Here is a 17374-nt window from a genome sequence, read left to right on the forward strand (position 1 = left end):
TTTTAGTTTTCAACATTCACTTTTAATAAGATTTTGAATTATAGATTTTTCTACCTTCCACCCCTCTTTCCTCCTCAAGACAGCATGCAATCTGATATAGGTTATACACATATAATCATATTAAATATATTTCCACATTAGTCAGGTTGTTAAAGAAGAATCAGAACAAAAGAGAAAAACAACGAGAAAGAGAAAACCAAAAGAAAAAGAGAAAATAGTATGCTTTGATCTACATTCAGACTCCCTAGTTTTTTCTGCCTATGGATAGCATTTTCTGTGATGAGTTTTTTGGAGTTGTCTCAGATCATTGCATTGCTGAGAAGAGCTAAATCTATAAAAGTTGGTCATTGCACAATGTTGCCGTTACTGCATAGTGTTCTCCTGGTTCTGCTCACTTCACTCAGCATCGGTTCATGTAAGTCTTTCCAGGTTTTTCTGAAATCTTCCTGCTCATCATTTCTTATGGAAGAATAGTATTCCATTACATTCATATACCGCAACTTCTTCAACTATTCCACAGTTGATGGGGATTGCCTCAATGTCCAATTCTTTGCCACTACAAAAAGAGCTGCTATAAATCTTTTTGTATATGTGGGTCCTTTTCCCATTTTTATGATCTCTTTGGGATATAGCCCTAGAATTGGTATTGCTGGTTCAAACATGGTATGCGCTGTTTTATAGCCCTTTGGGCATAGTTCCAAATTGCTCTCCAAAATGGTTGAATCAGCTCATAGCTACACCAACAATGAATTAGTGTTCCAACTTTCCCACCTCTTCTCCAACATTGTATCATTTTCCTGTTTTGTCATGTTAGTCAATCTGATAGGTGTGATGTGGCATAGTTTCAAATTGCTCTCCAGAATGTGGTTGGATCAGTTCACAACTCTACCAACAATGCAATTTTCCCATTTTCCAAAATTTTTCAGTTTTCCCACATCTCCATCCTTTATTATAATTTTCTTCTTTGTTATGTTTGCTCATCTTATAGGTGTGATGTGGTATCTCAGAGTTGTTTTAATTTGCATTTCTCTAATAGTGACTTAGAGCATTTTTTCATATGACTATAGATAGCTTTAATTTCTACTTCTGAAAATTGCCTCTTCGTACCCTTTGGGGAATGACTTGTGTTCTTACAAATTTGACTCAGTTCTCTCTATATTTTAGAAATCAGGCCTTTATCAGAGACACTGGCTGTAAAAATTGTTTTCTTAGATTTCTGCTTCCCTTCTAATCTTGGCTGCATTGCTTTTATTTGTGCAAAAACTTTAATTTAATGTAATCAAAATTATCCATATTTTGCATTTCATCTCATGTTTCGTGGTAAATTCTTCCATTCTCCATAAATCTGACAGGTAAACTATTCCTTGCTCTCCTAATTTGCTTCTACTATCACACTTTATGTCCAAATCATATATCCATTTTGACCTTATCTTGCTTGGTATAGAGTGTAAGATGTTGGTCTAAGCCTAGTTTCTGCCATACTATTTTTCAGTTTTTCCAGCTGTTTCTATCAGATAGCAAATTCTTATACCAGAAGCTGGAGTCTTTGGGTTTATGAAACAGTAGATTACCATAGTTGTTGACTGCTATGTCTTGTGTATGTAATCTGTTCCACTGATCCACCACTCTATTTCTTATCTAGTACCAAATAGTTTTGATGATTGCTGCTTTATAATACAGTTTTAGATCTGGTACAAGCTGGGTCACCTTCCCTTGCATTTCTTTTCATTAATTCCCTTGATATTCTGGATCTTTTGTTCTTCCAGATGAATTTTGTTATTATTTTTTCTAGCTCTATAAAATAATTTTTTGGTAGTTTGATTGGTATGGCATAAGTAGATTAATTTTGGTAAAATTTTTATTATATTGGCTTAGCCTACTCATGAACAATTAATATTTTTTCCAGTTGTTTAGGTATGAAAAGTATTTTGTAATTGTGTTCATAAAGTTCCTGGGTTTGTCTTGGCAAGTAGACTCCCAAGTATTTTATACTGTCTACAGTTATTTTAAATGGAATTTCTCTTTCTATCTCTTGCTCCTGGACTTTGTTATATATATATAAAAATGCTGATGATTTGTATGGGTTTATTTTAAAAAGAGTACACTATTGAATATTAGTGGTGATAATGGGAATTCTTCCTTCAAAGCCCTGCTCTTATTGGGAAGGCTTCTAGGTTATTTGCATTATAGATGATGTTTGCTGGTGGTTTTAGGTAGATACTACCTTAAAAGCTCCATTTATTCCTGTGTTCTTTAGTTTTTTTAATAGGAGTGGATGTTGTGTTTTATCAAAGACTTTTTGCATCTATTTAGATAATCATATTATTTCTGTTCATTTTGTTATTGATATGGTCGATTATGCTAATAGTTTTCCTAATATGGAAGCAGTCCTGCATTCCTGGTATAAATCCTACATGGTCATAGTATATGATTCTTGTGATATTATTGCTGTAATCTCCTTGCTAATATTTAAAATCTTTGCCTCAATATTAATTAGAGAAATTGATCTATAGTTTTCTTTTTTGTCTGTTTTAGATATTAGCATAATGTCTCTGTGTGTAATATATATTTATATATAACACACACACACTTTTGGGGGGGGGAGGAAGGCAAGGCAGTTGGGGTTAAGTGACTTGCCCAAGGTCACACAGCTAGTAAATGTTGTGTGTGAGGCTGAATTTGAACTCAGATCCTCCTAACTCCAGGACCAGTGCTCTATTCACTGCACCACCTAGCTGCCCCAGTATCAGCATAATATTTATGTCATAAAAGGAATTTGGGCAATACTCCTGATTTATGGGTTTTTTCCCCAAATAGTTTATATGATAGTGGAATTAATTATTCTTTAAATGTTTGATAGAATTCACTTTTGAGTCCATTTGGCTCTGGAGATTTTATCTTAGGGAACTCATTGATGGCTTGTTCAATTTCTTTTTCTAAGATGAGGTTAAGTATTCTTTTTCTTCCATTTTGCTTAGATTAGCAGATTTATTGGCAAATAATTTGGCAAAAATAGCTCCTAATAATTGCTTTAATTTAATTGGTGCTGAATTTGCCCTTTAATTTTTGATACTGGTAATTTCCCTATTACTATTAATGGCAATACTGCCCTCTTATTCCCCCAGTCTGGTAACCTAAGTATTCTTCCAAACTCTTCACTCATTTTCTCTCCCCATATCAAATCTGTTGCCAAGGCCTGTGAATTTTAATCCTAATAACATCTCTTGCATATGTGCCCACCTTTCCTTTGACATTGCTGCGAGCCTGGTATGGGCCGTTATTACCTTATACTTGGACTATTGCAGTAACCTGCTGGTTGGTCTGAGTTCACAAAACTATCCCCATTCCAGTACATCTTCACTCAGCTGTCAAAGTGGTCATACTAAAGAACAGGTCTGATCATGTCACACTATTTACTCCCTCTACCAACTCAGTAAATTCCAGGTTCCCTCTCCCGTCTGGGATCAACTATAACATCCTCTGGCAATCAAAGCCCTTCATGCCTCCTCCCAACCTCATTTCCATTTCTTGGCTTCTTACAAGTCGAAGCTCGAACTCTGCTTTCTACTGGAAGTCTTTCCCAGTCCCCCTTAATTCTAGTTTCTTCTGTTGATTTGTCTTGTCTATAGTTTGTTTGTAAATAGTTATTTGCATGTTGTTTCCCTCTTTAGATTGTGAGCTCCTTGAAGGCAGGGACTGTCTTGTACAAACTTTCTTTTGTTATCTCCAGCTCTTGAAGAGTGCTCGACACATAGTAGGCATTTAATAAATGCTTATTGACTGACTAATGGACTGTTTGATCCTAGAAGCCACAGGGAGCCATTGAAAACTGTTAATTTGGTATGGGCATGGTCAGACCTGTGTCTTCTTCAGTACTTCCTGCAACTGTAATTTAGTCCATATGGGTGCTTCTTTCATTGGTAAAGCTTGTAAACCCTTCCAGAACTTGTCTTTGAGAGCTGCTGTGGTCTCACTTTTGATCATACTATTGCTAGGATGCTTATAAATGTCTTTTTGTGGGGGGGAGGGTAGTTGGGGTTAAGTGACTTGCCCAAGGTCACACAACTAGTTTTTGTGTTAAGTGTCTGAGTCACCTTTGAACTCAGGTCCTCCTGACTCCAGGATCGGTGCGCTATTCATTGCGTCACCTCGCTGCCCATAAATGTCTTTTGAGTTTAGTTGACCTGGTCCTCAGGAAGCAGATACATGTAGTCCAGAGAGGCTTAGTGAAGAGTGAGCCAACTTTTGAGCTAGAAAGGCCCAATCAAGTTCTGCTGCTGATGTGTAGGTAAGGTTCTGTGACCCTGGTCCAGTCATTCAGACTTTCAGTGTTCTAGGTGACTTTGTAAAACTCAAGCTGTAGAGAAGGTACAAATATATTGGTAGAGAGGTTTTCCTTACCAGGGTTTCCTGTGTAGAAAAATCACAGTGCCATTCCATAACCTTATATCTTCCATCACCAGGCACATATTTTAAACATCCAGCTTGGTGGGACCTGTCAGATCTTATACTCCACCAGCATAGCCTTCAAGAACCTAGGGTCACCCCTGTTTCACATTGAGGCACCAGAGTAAGACTTAGTGAAAGGCAGCTGTATCAGGGATAGACTGGAGAGAAGAGAGACTTTTAGTCATGTGACCCAAGGGGCCTATCGTAATAGTCTAGGCTGGAGGTGGGGCAGCAGTGGATGCAGTCCCAGGTCTAGAGCCAAGAAGACTCATCTTCCTGATCTTCAGGTCTGGCCTCAGACCCTTACTAGATGTGTGACCCTGGGCAAGTCACTTAACCCGGTTTGTCTTCGTTTCCTTATATGTAAAATGAGCTGGAGAAGAAAATGACAAACCACTCCATTTTGCCAAGAAATCCCCAAATGGGGTCACAAAGAGTTGAACTTGACTGAAAAATTATGTGAGTACTTGAATGACAGTGGAGAAAAGAGATACTATGGAGGTAGAATTTACAAAAAATTATTTACTGATTTGATGTGAGGGTTAGGGAGAGCATAGAATTGAGGATGGCTGTGGGATGATGAAAATCTGGGTGTCAGAGAAGAATGATAATCATTTTGATAGAAGAAATTAAGAAGTCTGATATATGACTGGTTTCAGAGTGAAAGATATTGACTTCTTTTGTGGACGTGTTGAGTTTGAGATAACCAATAGCATCCAGATGTAGGTGTCTGGCAGGCATTTGGAGGTGTGTGAATAGAGTTCAGAAGAGAGATTAGAGCTAGATCATGTAGATTTAAGTCTTCTATGTAGAGATGATTAAACCCATGTGATCATCTTGGGAGATATCCACACTTAAGTGCTGGAGGTAGATGATGAATCCACAAAGGATTGATCAAATAGGTAAGACAAGAATCAGGAAAGAGTAGTTTTGTGGAACCCTTGTAGACAGTGTTCAAGAGAAGTTTGACAAAATCAAGAAAGATTAGGTGGAAGGAAAGACTATTGGATTTCAGACTTGAGATCATTGGTAACCTTGGACAAAACTGTTTTAGTCAGATTGTGGGAGTGGAAGCATAATTGTAAGATGATGGATGGTAAGAAATTGGAGGCAGTGAAGTTAGCTTTTTTTAGGAGCTTGGTAATGAAAGGGAGAAAGATATAAGATGGTAGTTTGAAGGATTGAGTAGGGTTAAGTAAAGATTTTCATAAGGATTCAGAAGTGGCATTTTTGTAATAAGTGGTAAGGAAGAAGTGAGTAGAATTTCTATAGTTCTTTATCTTCTGCAACATATTGGCTCATCAACTGTAATTATTTTCTCATTGTTTATGCTGCCAAGAACATTGCAAGATGAAATGACCAAGTATCTCACAGAATGATTCTTTTTGGCAGAATACTACTTCTGCCTACTCTTTTATTTGCCTCTTCAAAGAACCTGTGAGCTATCTTTTCATTTAAATGCAACTTCTTTGTTCTCTGGTTTCATTTTTATTGGGTGTATCAGTATGGATATTGATCATTTCCACTAATGTGTATCAACTTATAGGTCTTTGGACAAAAATCTTCCCAAAAGTTGCTAGGTAGTCTCAGTAGGTAGTTTAAGAACTGTGTGATTCTTAGTACCATATATCTTCTTTTCTGCCACTTTGCTACTACCACCACAGCCCAATGAGTGGAGCAGCAGACAGAACTACAGAATTTCTCACCTAATACAAGTGGTTCTCATTTAGTGGTTTATTATAGTCCAGGGGGTTCATGCTAAAATTCTTTAATGATGCCTTAAGCAATTAAACAATTGCTGAATATTATGAGTAGTATATTAAATTATACTGGGGATTCACACATTTTGCTGTTGTTGAAAGGAATTCAAAGAATAAAAAATGTTGGGAACCACTGATGTAGTGTCCAGTGTTCTTTGATAAGCCTTCCTATACTTAGGCTGGTCCTCAGGTAGCAGATTTTAATTTGTTGCTGGATCCAGCCTTGGAACCTTCTCATTTTGGTAGTTTATCAAAGCTTCAGTCCTCTGGAGTAGAGCCCTCCACACTTGATGAGGCATCAAAGTAGGACTTTTGTATATGTAAAATGAATTGAGAAACAATTAAAACATTCATTTTCCTGTGCCACAATTTAGTCCCAAATAATTAAGTTCCCTTCCAGTCTTTAGAAGACTTAAATGTTTAACTTTAAGGTATGAGCAAAGGGGGAACATTCATTGCCTGCCTCATATCATCTGATTTACTTTTGACTTTCTCTGGAGATGAAGTGATCAGTATAATTTTAATAATTTTTTGAAAGAAAAATGCTTCTTTTCTGATTCAAATTTAGATTAGAACTGCCCTATTGGAAAGAATTTATATTGACCTCTCTCCCACTGAGGCTCTCTCCCATCCTGCAGAAACCTTTGTTTCAGAATTCAATTTTTCCTTATTTTCAGTTTAGTTCCTCAGAAGAAAAAACTGATTAGTAATTTTTCTTCTCTTATTGAAGTAACTTGCCAAACCTTCGTTTGAAATAAGTGTTTGGTTATAAATTGGTTATTAATTAGAAGAGGATACTTCTTCCATGGAGATATAATATGTTCTTTTAAAAATGTCTTTTTCTAAATTTAGTAGCTATCCCTAAAGGAAAATTGTCATTATACAAAAACAAGAATTTAAAAATAATTATACACCACACTATTAACTCTACTTATTATGGTATAAAAATACACATATATTAACTTTAATAAAATGACAAGAATTGGTTTTGCTTCTATTCTGGACCAAGAGTAGTTCAGGCTGGTCTGTTGGGTTAGGTTCAGGATTAGAATAAAGTCAGACATTTGTTAACCATATATCTTTTAATAAAAAGAAGTTTACTGAGCAATAGCATATAAAGAGGATATTCAGTGCAGAATATAGTGTTGGCTTATTTGGCACAGGTCTGTTAATTTCTTTGCTAGGATAGTGTGCCAACAAGGGTGTGATGACCCACATAGTAGTCAAGCCTGATGGGCACCCACTCGTTATTTGTGTATTGAGCTTATATGCTTTAGGCACTCCACCAGGAAACTACAAGAAAAGTTCAAGGCTTAATCACTTTGACCAATTAGCTATTAAGGATGTTTGCTTAAACTTTTTAGGGAAAAACTAGCCTAAAAGGACCATCCATTTTTTTGTTAATAGTAGATGTTATTCATGTCTCATCTCATCATTTAAAATATCCTAAAGGTCTGAGCTCCTCACGTGGCCTTAGAGCCATAAATCACAGGTACTAGAGAGTCTTGGTCTGGAATTTCTTAAAGTCTTATATAGATAGGTTGGTTGGAAGAGGAGATTAATTCCCCCACCAAAAAAACAAACAGTCCCTGAAGGAATTCAGTGAACCAAGATCCAAAATTCTGGATTTTACCTCTCTCCCTTCAGAAGCATTCCCAGATCTTAATAATCCATGTTGTAGGCAGAGAGTGGTTTGTAGTGGATCTCCCATTGTAAATAGTGACAGAGTACAAGAGCAAGACCAGCAACAATAGGACCACAACATGATGGTTTTGGCCCAGTCATCAATCCTCATTATGAATCAGAGACTTCCTCCCAGTGCTTAGAAAGCAAGACTTCTTCAAATAATTCCACTATCTGGTCCAAATCTTTCCATGGAAGAATTTGTTTAAACAGTTTTGGAAAAAAGAATTGCCAGTTGAGGTAACCTTAAGTCTTTTCCTGGTTCTTCCCAGTGATCAGAGACCTCCAGTTCACTTCAACTCTACACTGGGAAAATAAAGAACTGAAGATCAACGGGGTGTGTATATAAGCAACCTGTTCTTATCATCTAAGTCTTCTCAGAGGTTGGATCCAAGAAGCCACTAAACTGGAGAGGTCTTTCTGTATTACTGGGGTGGTGGATTCATTCTCATGTGGCTACTGGGAAGTAGTATATCCAACTCTAGTAGTTAGGATGACAAAGAAGTGTCACAAGTCCATTTCATTATCAGGCCAGAATTCCTCTTCCAACCCCTCACCCTTGGGCCAAGGGCAGTTATGGAATTAACTCTGGGTGTTGGAAGCTTAGTGTGGTAGGAGGATTATCAGCAAAGATCTATCATGGACTTTATTCTGCTGCTACCTATGTTTGCATTGCTCCTTTGCTGCCCACTCATTTGGCTTTGGCAGAATGAAATGAAACATATGTAACTTAACAAAAGGAAGTTTACTCAATAGCATGGGAAGGATATTTAGCAAAGATACAGTATTATTTCACTTAGGTGGAGTTGCCTTGCCTTGGCATTTAAATGGTGGTCAGATGAGCATTGAAGACTTACATTGCAGTGAGGAAACCTGTTAAGCCTGAGTAGTACAGACTGCTTCTGTCTTAGGTGATGAGAAAGCAATGTCAAGAATTCAAGTCACAATTAGTAGGAAAAATTAGCCTCGTGACAGGTCGCTCTTTGCCCTTCATTCTCTCATCAGGGAGATGGTGCCATATCATGCAGTTGAATTGGATTTAAGTGAGGGAGGGCAGTGCAAAGTCACCAGCCTCATTTTCTCCTTTGGAACCATCTGGGTCCAGTGGCCAGATAAGAATTAGGACAGCTGGAGATGGCCTAGGATGCAGTGGGCAACCTTTTCAAGCTAAGGTCTTTAACAGGTCTCATTTTGACTGAGGCAGTGCTCATTCAGTGATTAGGTCTTAATAAAAATGAGGCAAAGAATGGCCTCTTTAAAAAAAAATCTGGGAGGGGAAGACCCTTAGGATTTCTGGTGAAAACTGAAACACTTGTTATTTACATTAATGTTGAGCCAGTCAGGGCCCAGACAGTGGCTGAGTAGGGCTAGGACCAGAATGCTTTGGGTTTAAGACTTTAAGAGAAAGAAATGAATTTTTTAGTTATTATTTTGTTATCTATTTTCTGTTATGTTATTATTATTTAGTCTTTTTGTAAAGCAGTATGGCAGTATCTTGAAAGAGATGTAAAACTGTTGGTATTGTTAACAGTATTCTTATTGAGTCAGTCTCTCATCTGAGATTGACTAAACAGCAGGCTAGAGACAAAAGTGCCAGTGATCAGGTAACCATTTAATTAGTTTCATTATGAGAACTGATTTTGAAATCAGGAATTCTCCTGATGAGAATTCCACCTTGCTGAGGTGAAGACAGAGATTTTATACATACACAAATGGGAAGGGAGAGGAGAAGTTGGATTACAAACAGTCATTTTCAGGGCCAGAATGGTTTCCCATAACCAGCCCACAAATCCCACAATCACTAAGGTATAGGTGTCCTCAAGTTCTGTGGGAACAGCTTTGTTCAAGTCTTTGGAGGTCATTACTTGGTGGATCACAGGATCAGAGTTTTGTGATGGAAACAGCCTTTGATTCACTTAACTTCAGGTATACAGACACAGGGATGCCAGTGATTGTGAGCTTTGTCAAAGTTTGATCATTTTAAGATGTGTTGTAAGCTAGAAAAGGCAGTTCTGAGAATCAAATCTATTAGTATATTCATTACACATATCAATTATAATGAAAAACATAATTCTACAGTTTTCTGTGATATTTACTGCTCTCTAATAAAATCCTACCCAAAGATTATTTATTCAAAGGAAAAAAGACCTAGCTCTACAAAAATCTTAATAGTTGCATTATTTATATCAGAAAAAAAAAGGAAACAACTTCTGTGCCCCAAATATTGGGAAATTGGGTAGACAATTTGGTATGTGATTGTAGTGGAATATTTAAGGTTTTATGACTAGGTTTATAGAACTTATGGGTTCTATATCCACACATTATACTGTTAAAAAAATACATAGACCTGAGTAAAGCACTGGCCCTGGAGACGGGAGGACCCGAGTTCGATTCTGGCCTCAGACACTTAACATCCACATAAAAAAACTAGCCGTGTAACCTTGGGCAGATTACTTAACCCCAGTTGCCCTCCATAAAGAAAATAATACATAGACCAATATTTTATGATGAAAAATGTTTTACAATTTTAATAGTTGTTTTTTAACAAAGTGGTAACCATAATGTTGTTAACATGATGGGTGGGTGGATTTGTTTTTTGGTGCAGTTTCTTAAAAATTATTTCATTCATGGTATTACTTATGTTTTTAAACCACTAATTGAGATCATTATTATGTCTTAAATTTTTAAATTTATTTTGTTAAATATTTCCCAATGTAAAAAAATTTTAACAGTTTTGAAAATTTTGACCTCTAAATTCTCTGCTTCCTTCTTGCTCCTCCCACCTCCTTGAGAAGGCAAACAGTTTGATTTTGATTATACATGTGAGGTCATGCAAAACATTTCCATATTAACCACGTTGCAAAGGAAAAGACAAACAAAATAAAACAAAACTAAAAAATTTATTTTTTATTCATTCTGCATTCAGAATTCCATCAGTTCCCTCTCTGGAGGTAGATAGCATTTTTCATCTTGGGGTTTTTGGAATTGTCTTGTTAAGTTTTTCATAGTTGATCACCCTCACGATATTTCTGTTACTGTGAAAGTTCTCCCTAGTTATTCTCACTTCCCTTTACTTTTCATGAGTTCATATAAATCTTTCCAGGTTTTTTTGAAGTCATCCTGCTTATCATTCCTTATGGCATGATAATATTCTATCACAATCTTATACTACAACTCATTCAACTGTTCCCTAGTTGATGGGCATCCCCTTGATGTCCAATTCTTTGCCATTCCATGTTACACAGATATATTATCAATTGAAGCAAAATTTGTGTATCATTTTGATAAACCAGAAAATTCATTTTTTACCAGTAGTCACCTAGTAATAAGATTATTAGGTTTCAAAGGCTTATTTTAGTGTACATCACAAAATAAGTCTGCCAACTGCACTCATTCAGATGAATTAAGAGTAAATATATCAAACTTGGTCATGGCAAAATGGATCCCTTATAATTTCATATTTAGCAATGTCTAGGTCTTTATAAAATAAAACGAGAATTGCGCCTGTTGACCAGTCAACAAAAAAGGGAGGAGAAATTATTTTTTAAAATTAATTTATTTACTTTTACTTTACAACATTCAGTTCCACAAACTTTTGAGTTTCAAATTTTCTCCCCTTCCTGCCTCCCCAAGACAGCAAGCCATCTGATATAGGCTCTGCATATACATTCATATCAAACATTTTCACATTAGTCATGTTGTAAAGAAGAATTATACCAGTGGAATGAAACATGAGAAAGAAAAAACAAAACAAAAAATAGTATGCTTCAATCTGCATTCAGACTCCATAATTCTTTCTCTGGATGTGAATAGCATTTTCCATCATGAGCCTTTTGGAGTTGTCTCAGAACCTTGCTTTGCTGAGAAGACTTGAGTCTATCAATGTTTTTCATCACACCATGTGACTGTAACTGTGTACAACGTTCTTCTGCTAGCACATTATTTTGAAGTCTAGAAAGTCAGGAACAAGTCAGGAAAGGGAAGGAAGGCCAGCCTATACTCCTTCACAAAAATGGAGGCTCCAGGAGGAACTCATCAATGGGAGATCTATCCATCTCATCTTGTTCACTTGCCTTCTCCTTTTGCCTTCAATATTTCCCAATATCAGGGTCTTTTCCACTGAGTCCTGTCTTCTCGTTATGTAACCAAAGTGTTTAAGCTTAAGTTTTTGTCCTTCTAGTGAGTAGTCTGAATTAGCATACTCTTTGCTCCAGTTCAGTTGGATTGATTCTTACATTGATGCTTTTGTTGTTGTTTACTATGCTTAAATGCCTTCCTTACCCCTCTTTGTCTATGTAATTGAAACCCATTCTTTAGAATTCCAACTCAAATGCTATTTTTTCCTTGAAGCATTCACTCATCCCTTCTGTGAGAAATAATTTTCAATCTTGGATTTCTCATAAATAACATTTAGTTTTAGAAATCTCTAATGTGCTTATATGTAACATGCATTATAAAATATCTGTTTGTTTCTTCTTTTCCCTCTAAAATGTAACAGTGAGGACAAGGACCATGTCTTAAACTGAAACCTAGATTTAGTACCACATGTTGCACAGTGTAGGTGCTTAATGAGTATTCATTGAATAAATGAGTCTTTCGATTATTTAAGATAACATGGATTATTGATTATACAATTAAGATCTCATCTTGACAGACTCAGTGAAATAAAAATTGTTTCATTGTATACACATGTAGTTGAAAATGGAAATGTAACACTGAAGTGTGCAGCCAAGGCTGTTGGTTTTAAGTTCAACTACTTGGTTTTCCGTCATTGTTAATGGACCCTAGCTTAATCATCCTCCTCTTCTTCCATTTCGTTAATCATTTGCTTTCATTCTTGCTTCTATCATCTTTATGGTTCTCAGAGAAAGTACTTATTCCTTTTTCCATTCAAACTTTTGTTAAACATGTCAAGTTTGAAGAACATGTTATATTGCGTTCAGGTACAGGCATGCCCTATATGTAATGTTGCCTCGGCCCAGTGTTATTTTGCAATAACATTATTAACACGATATAGTGAAATCCTTCCGAATATAGTTTGAATGATTATTGAAGATGCAAATTGGATGGTTAACCATGACCCAAGTTAGTACTAGAGCCTTGCTTTTCACTAATTCACTTGAATTTACTCTAACATTGTGTAACTTAATGTAATTTTTTGGAAGAACCATTTAAAGAACTTGCCTGGGTAGTCCTGTACAGTTATACCATGCTAAGACATCTTTGATGAAGAGATTGACTGCTACATGAATGAGGGCTTGTAAAGGGATCTGTTCCATAGATTTTTTCATTTAATGTAATTAATTATAACTAGGTCAGCAAAGAATAATTACTCTGGTTCATCTGCTAGGACATGGAGAATAGTCTTGTTGGTGCTATTATGATACTGTTTATTAAAATGAGATTGTATATGATGATGTTTAAAATGTCTCCTTTGCCACGTCTAGGTCCATAGCCCAGTTGGTGGCATGTCTGGCAGTAGTTCACGGTCAGGGTCTGTGGGGGGATTGACCATGAAATCACAACTTCAGATCATTGGTAAGTCTTTGAAAAGATAGTCATTTACTTTTAATCTCTAAGTTGAAAAATAACATTGAGAGAAGAATAATTTGCCTCTTCTATTTATTAAATGTTTTCAAAGTATAAATTGTATTTAAATTATAAAAAGGCTGAAAATCATTTATGTACATGTTATACCTTCCTTGATTAGATTGTAAGCTCCTCCTGGGCAAGGATGACTCATGTGTCTGTATTTTTAATGATACCTAACAGAGGACCTTGTATGTGATAAATATTTGGTAAATATTTGTAGATTGGCCTGTTTCTTGTTGAAGAGTTTAACTTTTTGTTTGTTCCACAATAGTTTAATGCTATTATAAAAAATAAATTTAAAATAAGATTTTGTTCTGCCATTAACTTACAGTGTGACCTTGTCCAAATGCTATTGACTCCTCCTCTGTAATGTTTCGTTTTTTTTCCCCTTCTTTCTGCTCCCACTGAACCATCCTAGTTCACATCTTCATCTTCTTCTAGCATTTTGCCTGGATCCCTACTGGGCACTTGCTACACTCTTCTTTGTTTCCTGTTTTATTGTAAACTTCTTAAGTATAGGTTCTGGGTCTTCTAGAACAGTAGTGTTAAATTAAAATAGAAACTCCTAGAATGCTGCATGTTGATTTAGAAAGCTACAAATGAACATTATCTATTTTGTATTGTATTTTTATTTATTTTGATAAACACTTCCCAATTACATTTTTTTTCATAATTTTTTAATTTGTCTTCTGTTTCTTCAGTCATCATAGTTATTTCAAGTTATCCTGCTCCCTGCTCAAGGGCCATCCCACATGACATATAGTATTTTTTAGAGAGGGAAAAAAACCCAGGCCAACTGATTGGTACATTGAAAAAGTCTGAAAATATGTTCTGTGTTTAACACCCGTGGATCTCCCACCTCCACAAAGGTGTGGGGTTGGGGAATGTCCTCTCATATCTCTCTATTTAGTTCTGATTGTTAGAAATAACCAAGAATTTTATCTGGCCATGAGTGAGTTTAGAAAAAAAAAGATTTTTATTTCACTTCATTTCAGGTGGGTGACTTGGCCTTTTACCCCTTGTGAAAGGAGCAAGCATTCCTTAAGCCAGTTACAAAGTCCTTTTATAATTCATACAGATTCGAATTTTGCATCTTGAAACCCATTGATCAGCATTCTAGGGTTCACTAAACCCCACCCCTTGATTATATCTTTTCATTTCCACATTTCAGTTCCTCCTCCCACCCCTTCTCATCTTCATTTTTCTTCATACTTAAATAAAGGAAAGGCCAGGGGCGGCCAGGTAGCACAGTGAGTAAGAGCACCGGCCCCAGAGTTGGGATGAACTGGGATTGAATCCGGCTCAGACACTTAACACCCACCCAGAAACACCTGGCCGTGTAACCTTGAGCAAGTTACTTAACCCCAATTGCTTAGGGGTCGCCACGTGGCGCAGTGAGTAAGAGTACCAGCCCCAGAGTTGGGATGACCTGGGATCAAATCTGGGCTCAGATACTTAGCACCATACCCAGAAATAATTGGCCATGTAACCTTGAGCAAGTTACTTAACCCCAATTGCTTAAAAAAAAAAAATAAAGGAAAGGCCAAAAATGCTTCTAGTCTTCTCCCCTTTTGTCTGCATCAGATAGCATGAGAAGAATTTTCAGTTGCTGAGGGAATTGACAAAAACTATGAGTTTGAAGATACCCAGGATATCAGTGATAAAAGTTCCATTATCTGTGAGACCATGTCTTGGTTTATGGACCTCATTGTCTTCTTTTGTGAATGAGAACTGGCCTGGCAGTTCTTTTGATATATAGGAAGAAGCCTTTTCAGGACAAAGAGTAGTAGTAGGTATACTGATTTTTTAGGCACCAGCTTCCCCAACTGCCCTCTATAAGTAGTTTTGTCTTTGATATTAGCCATCAGTATAAATTATAATTTCTGCTTTTATATAATTTCTGTGGAAACAAAATTCAATCATACCTACACGGTTGATCTTTATAATTTTGTTAATTCATTTAAAATTTTTGGTTTCTAGTTCTTTCCATTTGCATTGTTGTAATTATTGTGTATATATATTATTTTCTTGACTCTGCTTACTTAACTCTGCGTCATTTCATATAGATCTTTATATGCCTCTCTGTATTTGTCATACACATCATTCTTATAGCATAGTATAATAATACTTCATTACGTTCATGTGCCACACTTTAACCATTTCGCAGTTGATGAGCATCTATTTTGGTTTACAATTCTTTGCAATCACAAAAAGTGCTACCATAAATATTTTGGAATATATGGGAACTTTCTTTGTATTGACAACCTTTTTGGAATATGAGCCTAGCAATAGACTCTCTGGGTCAAAGAGTATATAGACATTTCAGACACTTTATTTAAATTCCAAGTTACTTTGCAAAATGGTTGTACCATATCACAGCTCTACCAACAACATATTAGTGTACTTCTTATCTTACAACCTTCCAATGTTGACTTTTGCCATTTTTTGTCATTTTTGCTAATTGATAGGGTGTGGAGATGAAACCTCAGGGTTGTTTTGATTTGCTTTTCTCTTATGAATTTTAGATTATGTGATTTTAGAACATTCTTTCATGTAATTGTGAATACTTTGCAATTGTTCTTTTGAGAATTGTTTATTCATTTCCTTTTACTACTTATCTGTCCCCAGTTACATTTTAATTTGGTTCTGGGGCACTCAGGCTGCCCTGACTTTGACACCTTTGTTCTAGAGAGACAGCTTTATGTGTTTGACTGATAGTCTTGGATTCAGGGAAGGTCTGGACTTGAATCCCTCCTCAAGAAGACACTTTGGGAATATTAATGGTACCTGTCTCCCAGGGTTGTTGTGAAAATCAAAAGAAAATGTATGTAAGTGCTTTATAAACCTTAAAGTATTATATTGATGTGAGCCTTTTGTGATGATGATGATGATGATGATGATCCACGCCCAGTGCCTAACAATTCTTTGCATAAAATAGATGCTGAACAAAGAATTTTTTAAAGTGAATTGAAGAATAGGAAAGATATTTTTTTCTGGACAAATTGTTGAGATTTAGTGACCTTGGATAGTTGGGTAGGGTCTATCCCCTCAGGAAAGAAGGGATGAAAAAGAGGAAGACTTCTTCACTCCCTCGAAATCCCTCAGTGTCTATTAAGTAACCTGCTTTCAGTAGATGTGATTCATATTGCAGAAAAGATTAGGACCATGTGATTATCTCTAAGATCTCTCCTTTTTTTATTAATTTATTTTTAGTTTTCAGCATTCACTTTTATAAGATTTTTGAGTTCTAAATTTTCCTTCCTACCTCTTCTTCCCTCTCCCCAAGATTGCATACAATCTGATATAGGCTATATATGTACAATCATATTAAACATATTTCTGTGTTATGTTGTAAAGAAGAATCAAAACCAAAGGAAATAATTATGAGAAAGAAAAAAAAAGACAATAGCATACTTCAATCTGCATTCAGGCTTCACGGTTCTTTTTCTGGATTTGCATAGCATTTTCCACTTTTAGTCTTTTGGAATTGTCTTAGATCATTGCATTGCTGAGAGGAGCTAAGTCTGTCAAAGTTTGTTATCATACAGAATTGCTGTTGCTGTGTACAGTGTTCTCCTGATTTTGGTCACTTCATTCAGCAACAGTTCATGCACGTCTTTCCAGGTTTTTCTGAAATCTCCCTGCTCATCATTTTTTATAGAGCAGTAGTATTCCATTACGTTCAGAAACCACATCTTATTCAGTCACTCCCCAATTGATGAGCATCCCATCAATTTCCAATTTTTTTTTGCCACCACAAAAAGAACAGCTATAAATATTTTTGTACATGTGGATCCTTTTCCCTTTTTTATGTTCTTTTTGGGATACAGATCTAAGGTCTCTTCTAGCACTAAGATCCAGTGATTCATTTTCCTGTCGGCTATGATCAA

At 36.2% G+C, this 17374-nt stretch overlaps 1 protein-coding gene across 1 annotated transcript in view; it reads left to right on the forward strand.

The window, feature by feature from the left end:
* ITCH (itchy E3 ubiquitin protein ligase) overlaps window positions 1-17374 on the forward strand; it is a 165046-nt gene that overhangs the window by 28982 nt on the left and 118690 nt on the right. Inside the window, exon 2 of the mRNA XM_069077577.1 lies at window positions 13340-13430. Within this exon, the coding sequence (XP_068933678.1) occupies window positions 13361-13430 (70 nt within the window). The 5' untranslated portion in view covers window positions 13340-13360. The remainder of the gene's footprint in view (window positions 1-13339; window positions 13431-17374) is intronic.

This window comes from Petaurus breviceps, unplaced genomic scaffold (assembly GCF_028583685.1).
Source record: "Petaurus breviceps papuanus isolate PSGF00001 unplaced genomic scaffold, PetGlider_PUasm1.0 90994, whole genome shotgun sequence".
NCBI lineage: Eukaryota > Metazoa > Chordata > Mammalia > Diprotodontia > Petauridae > Petaurus > Petaurus breviceps.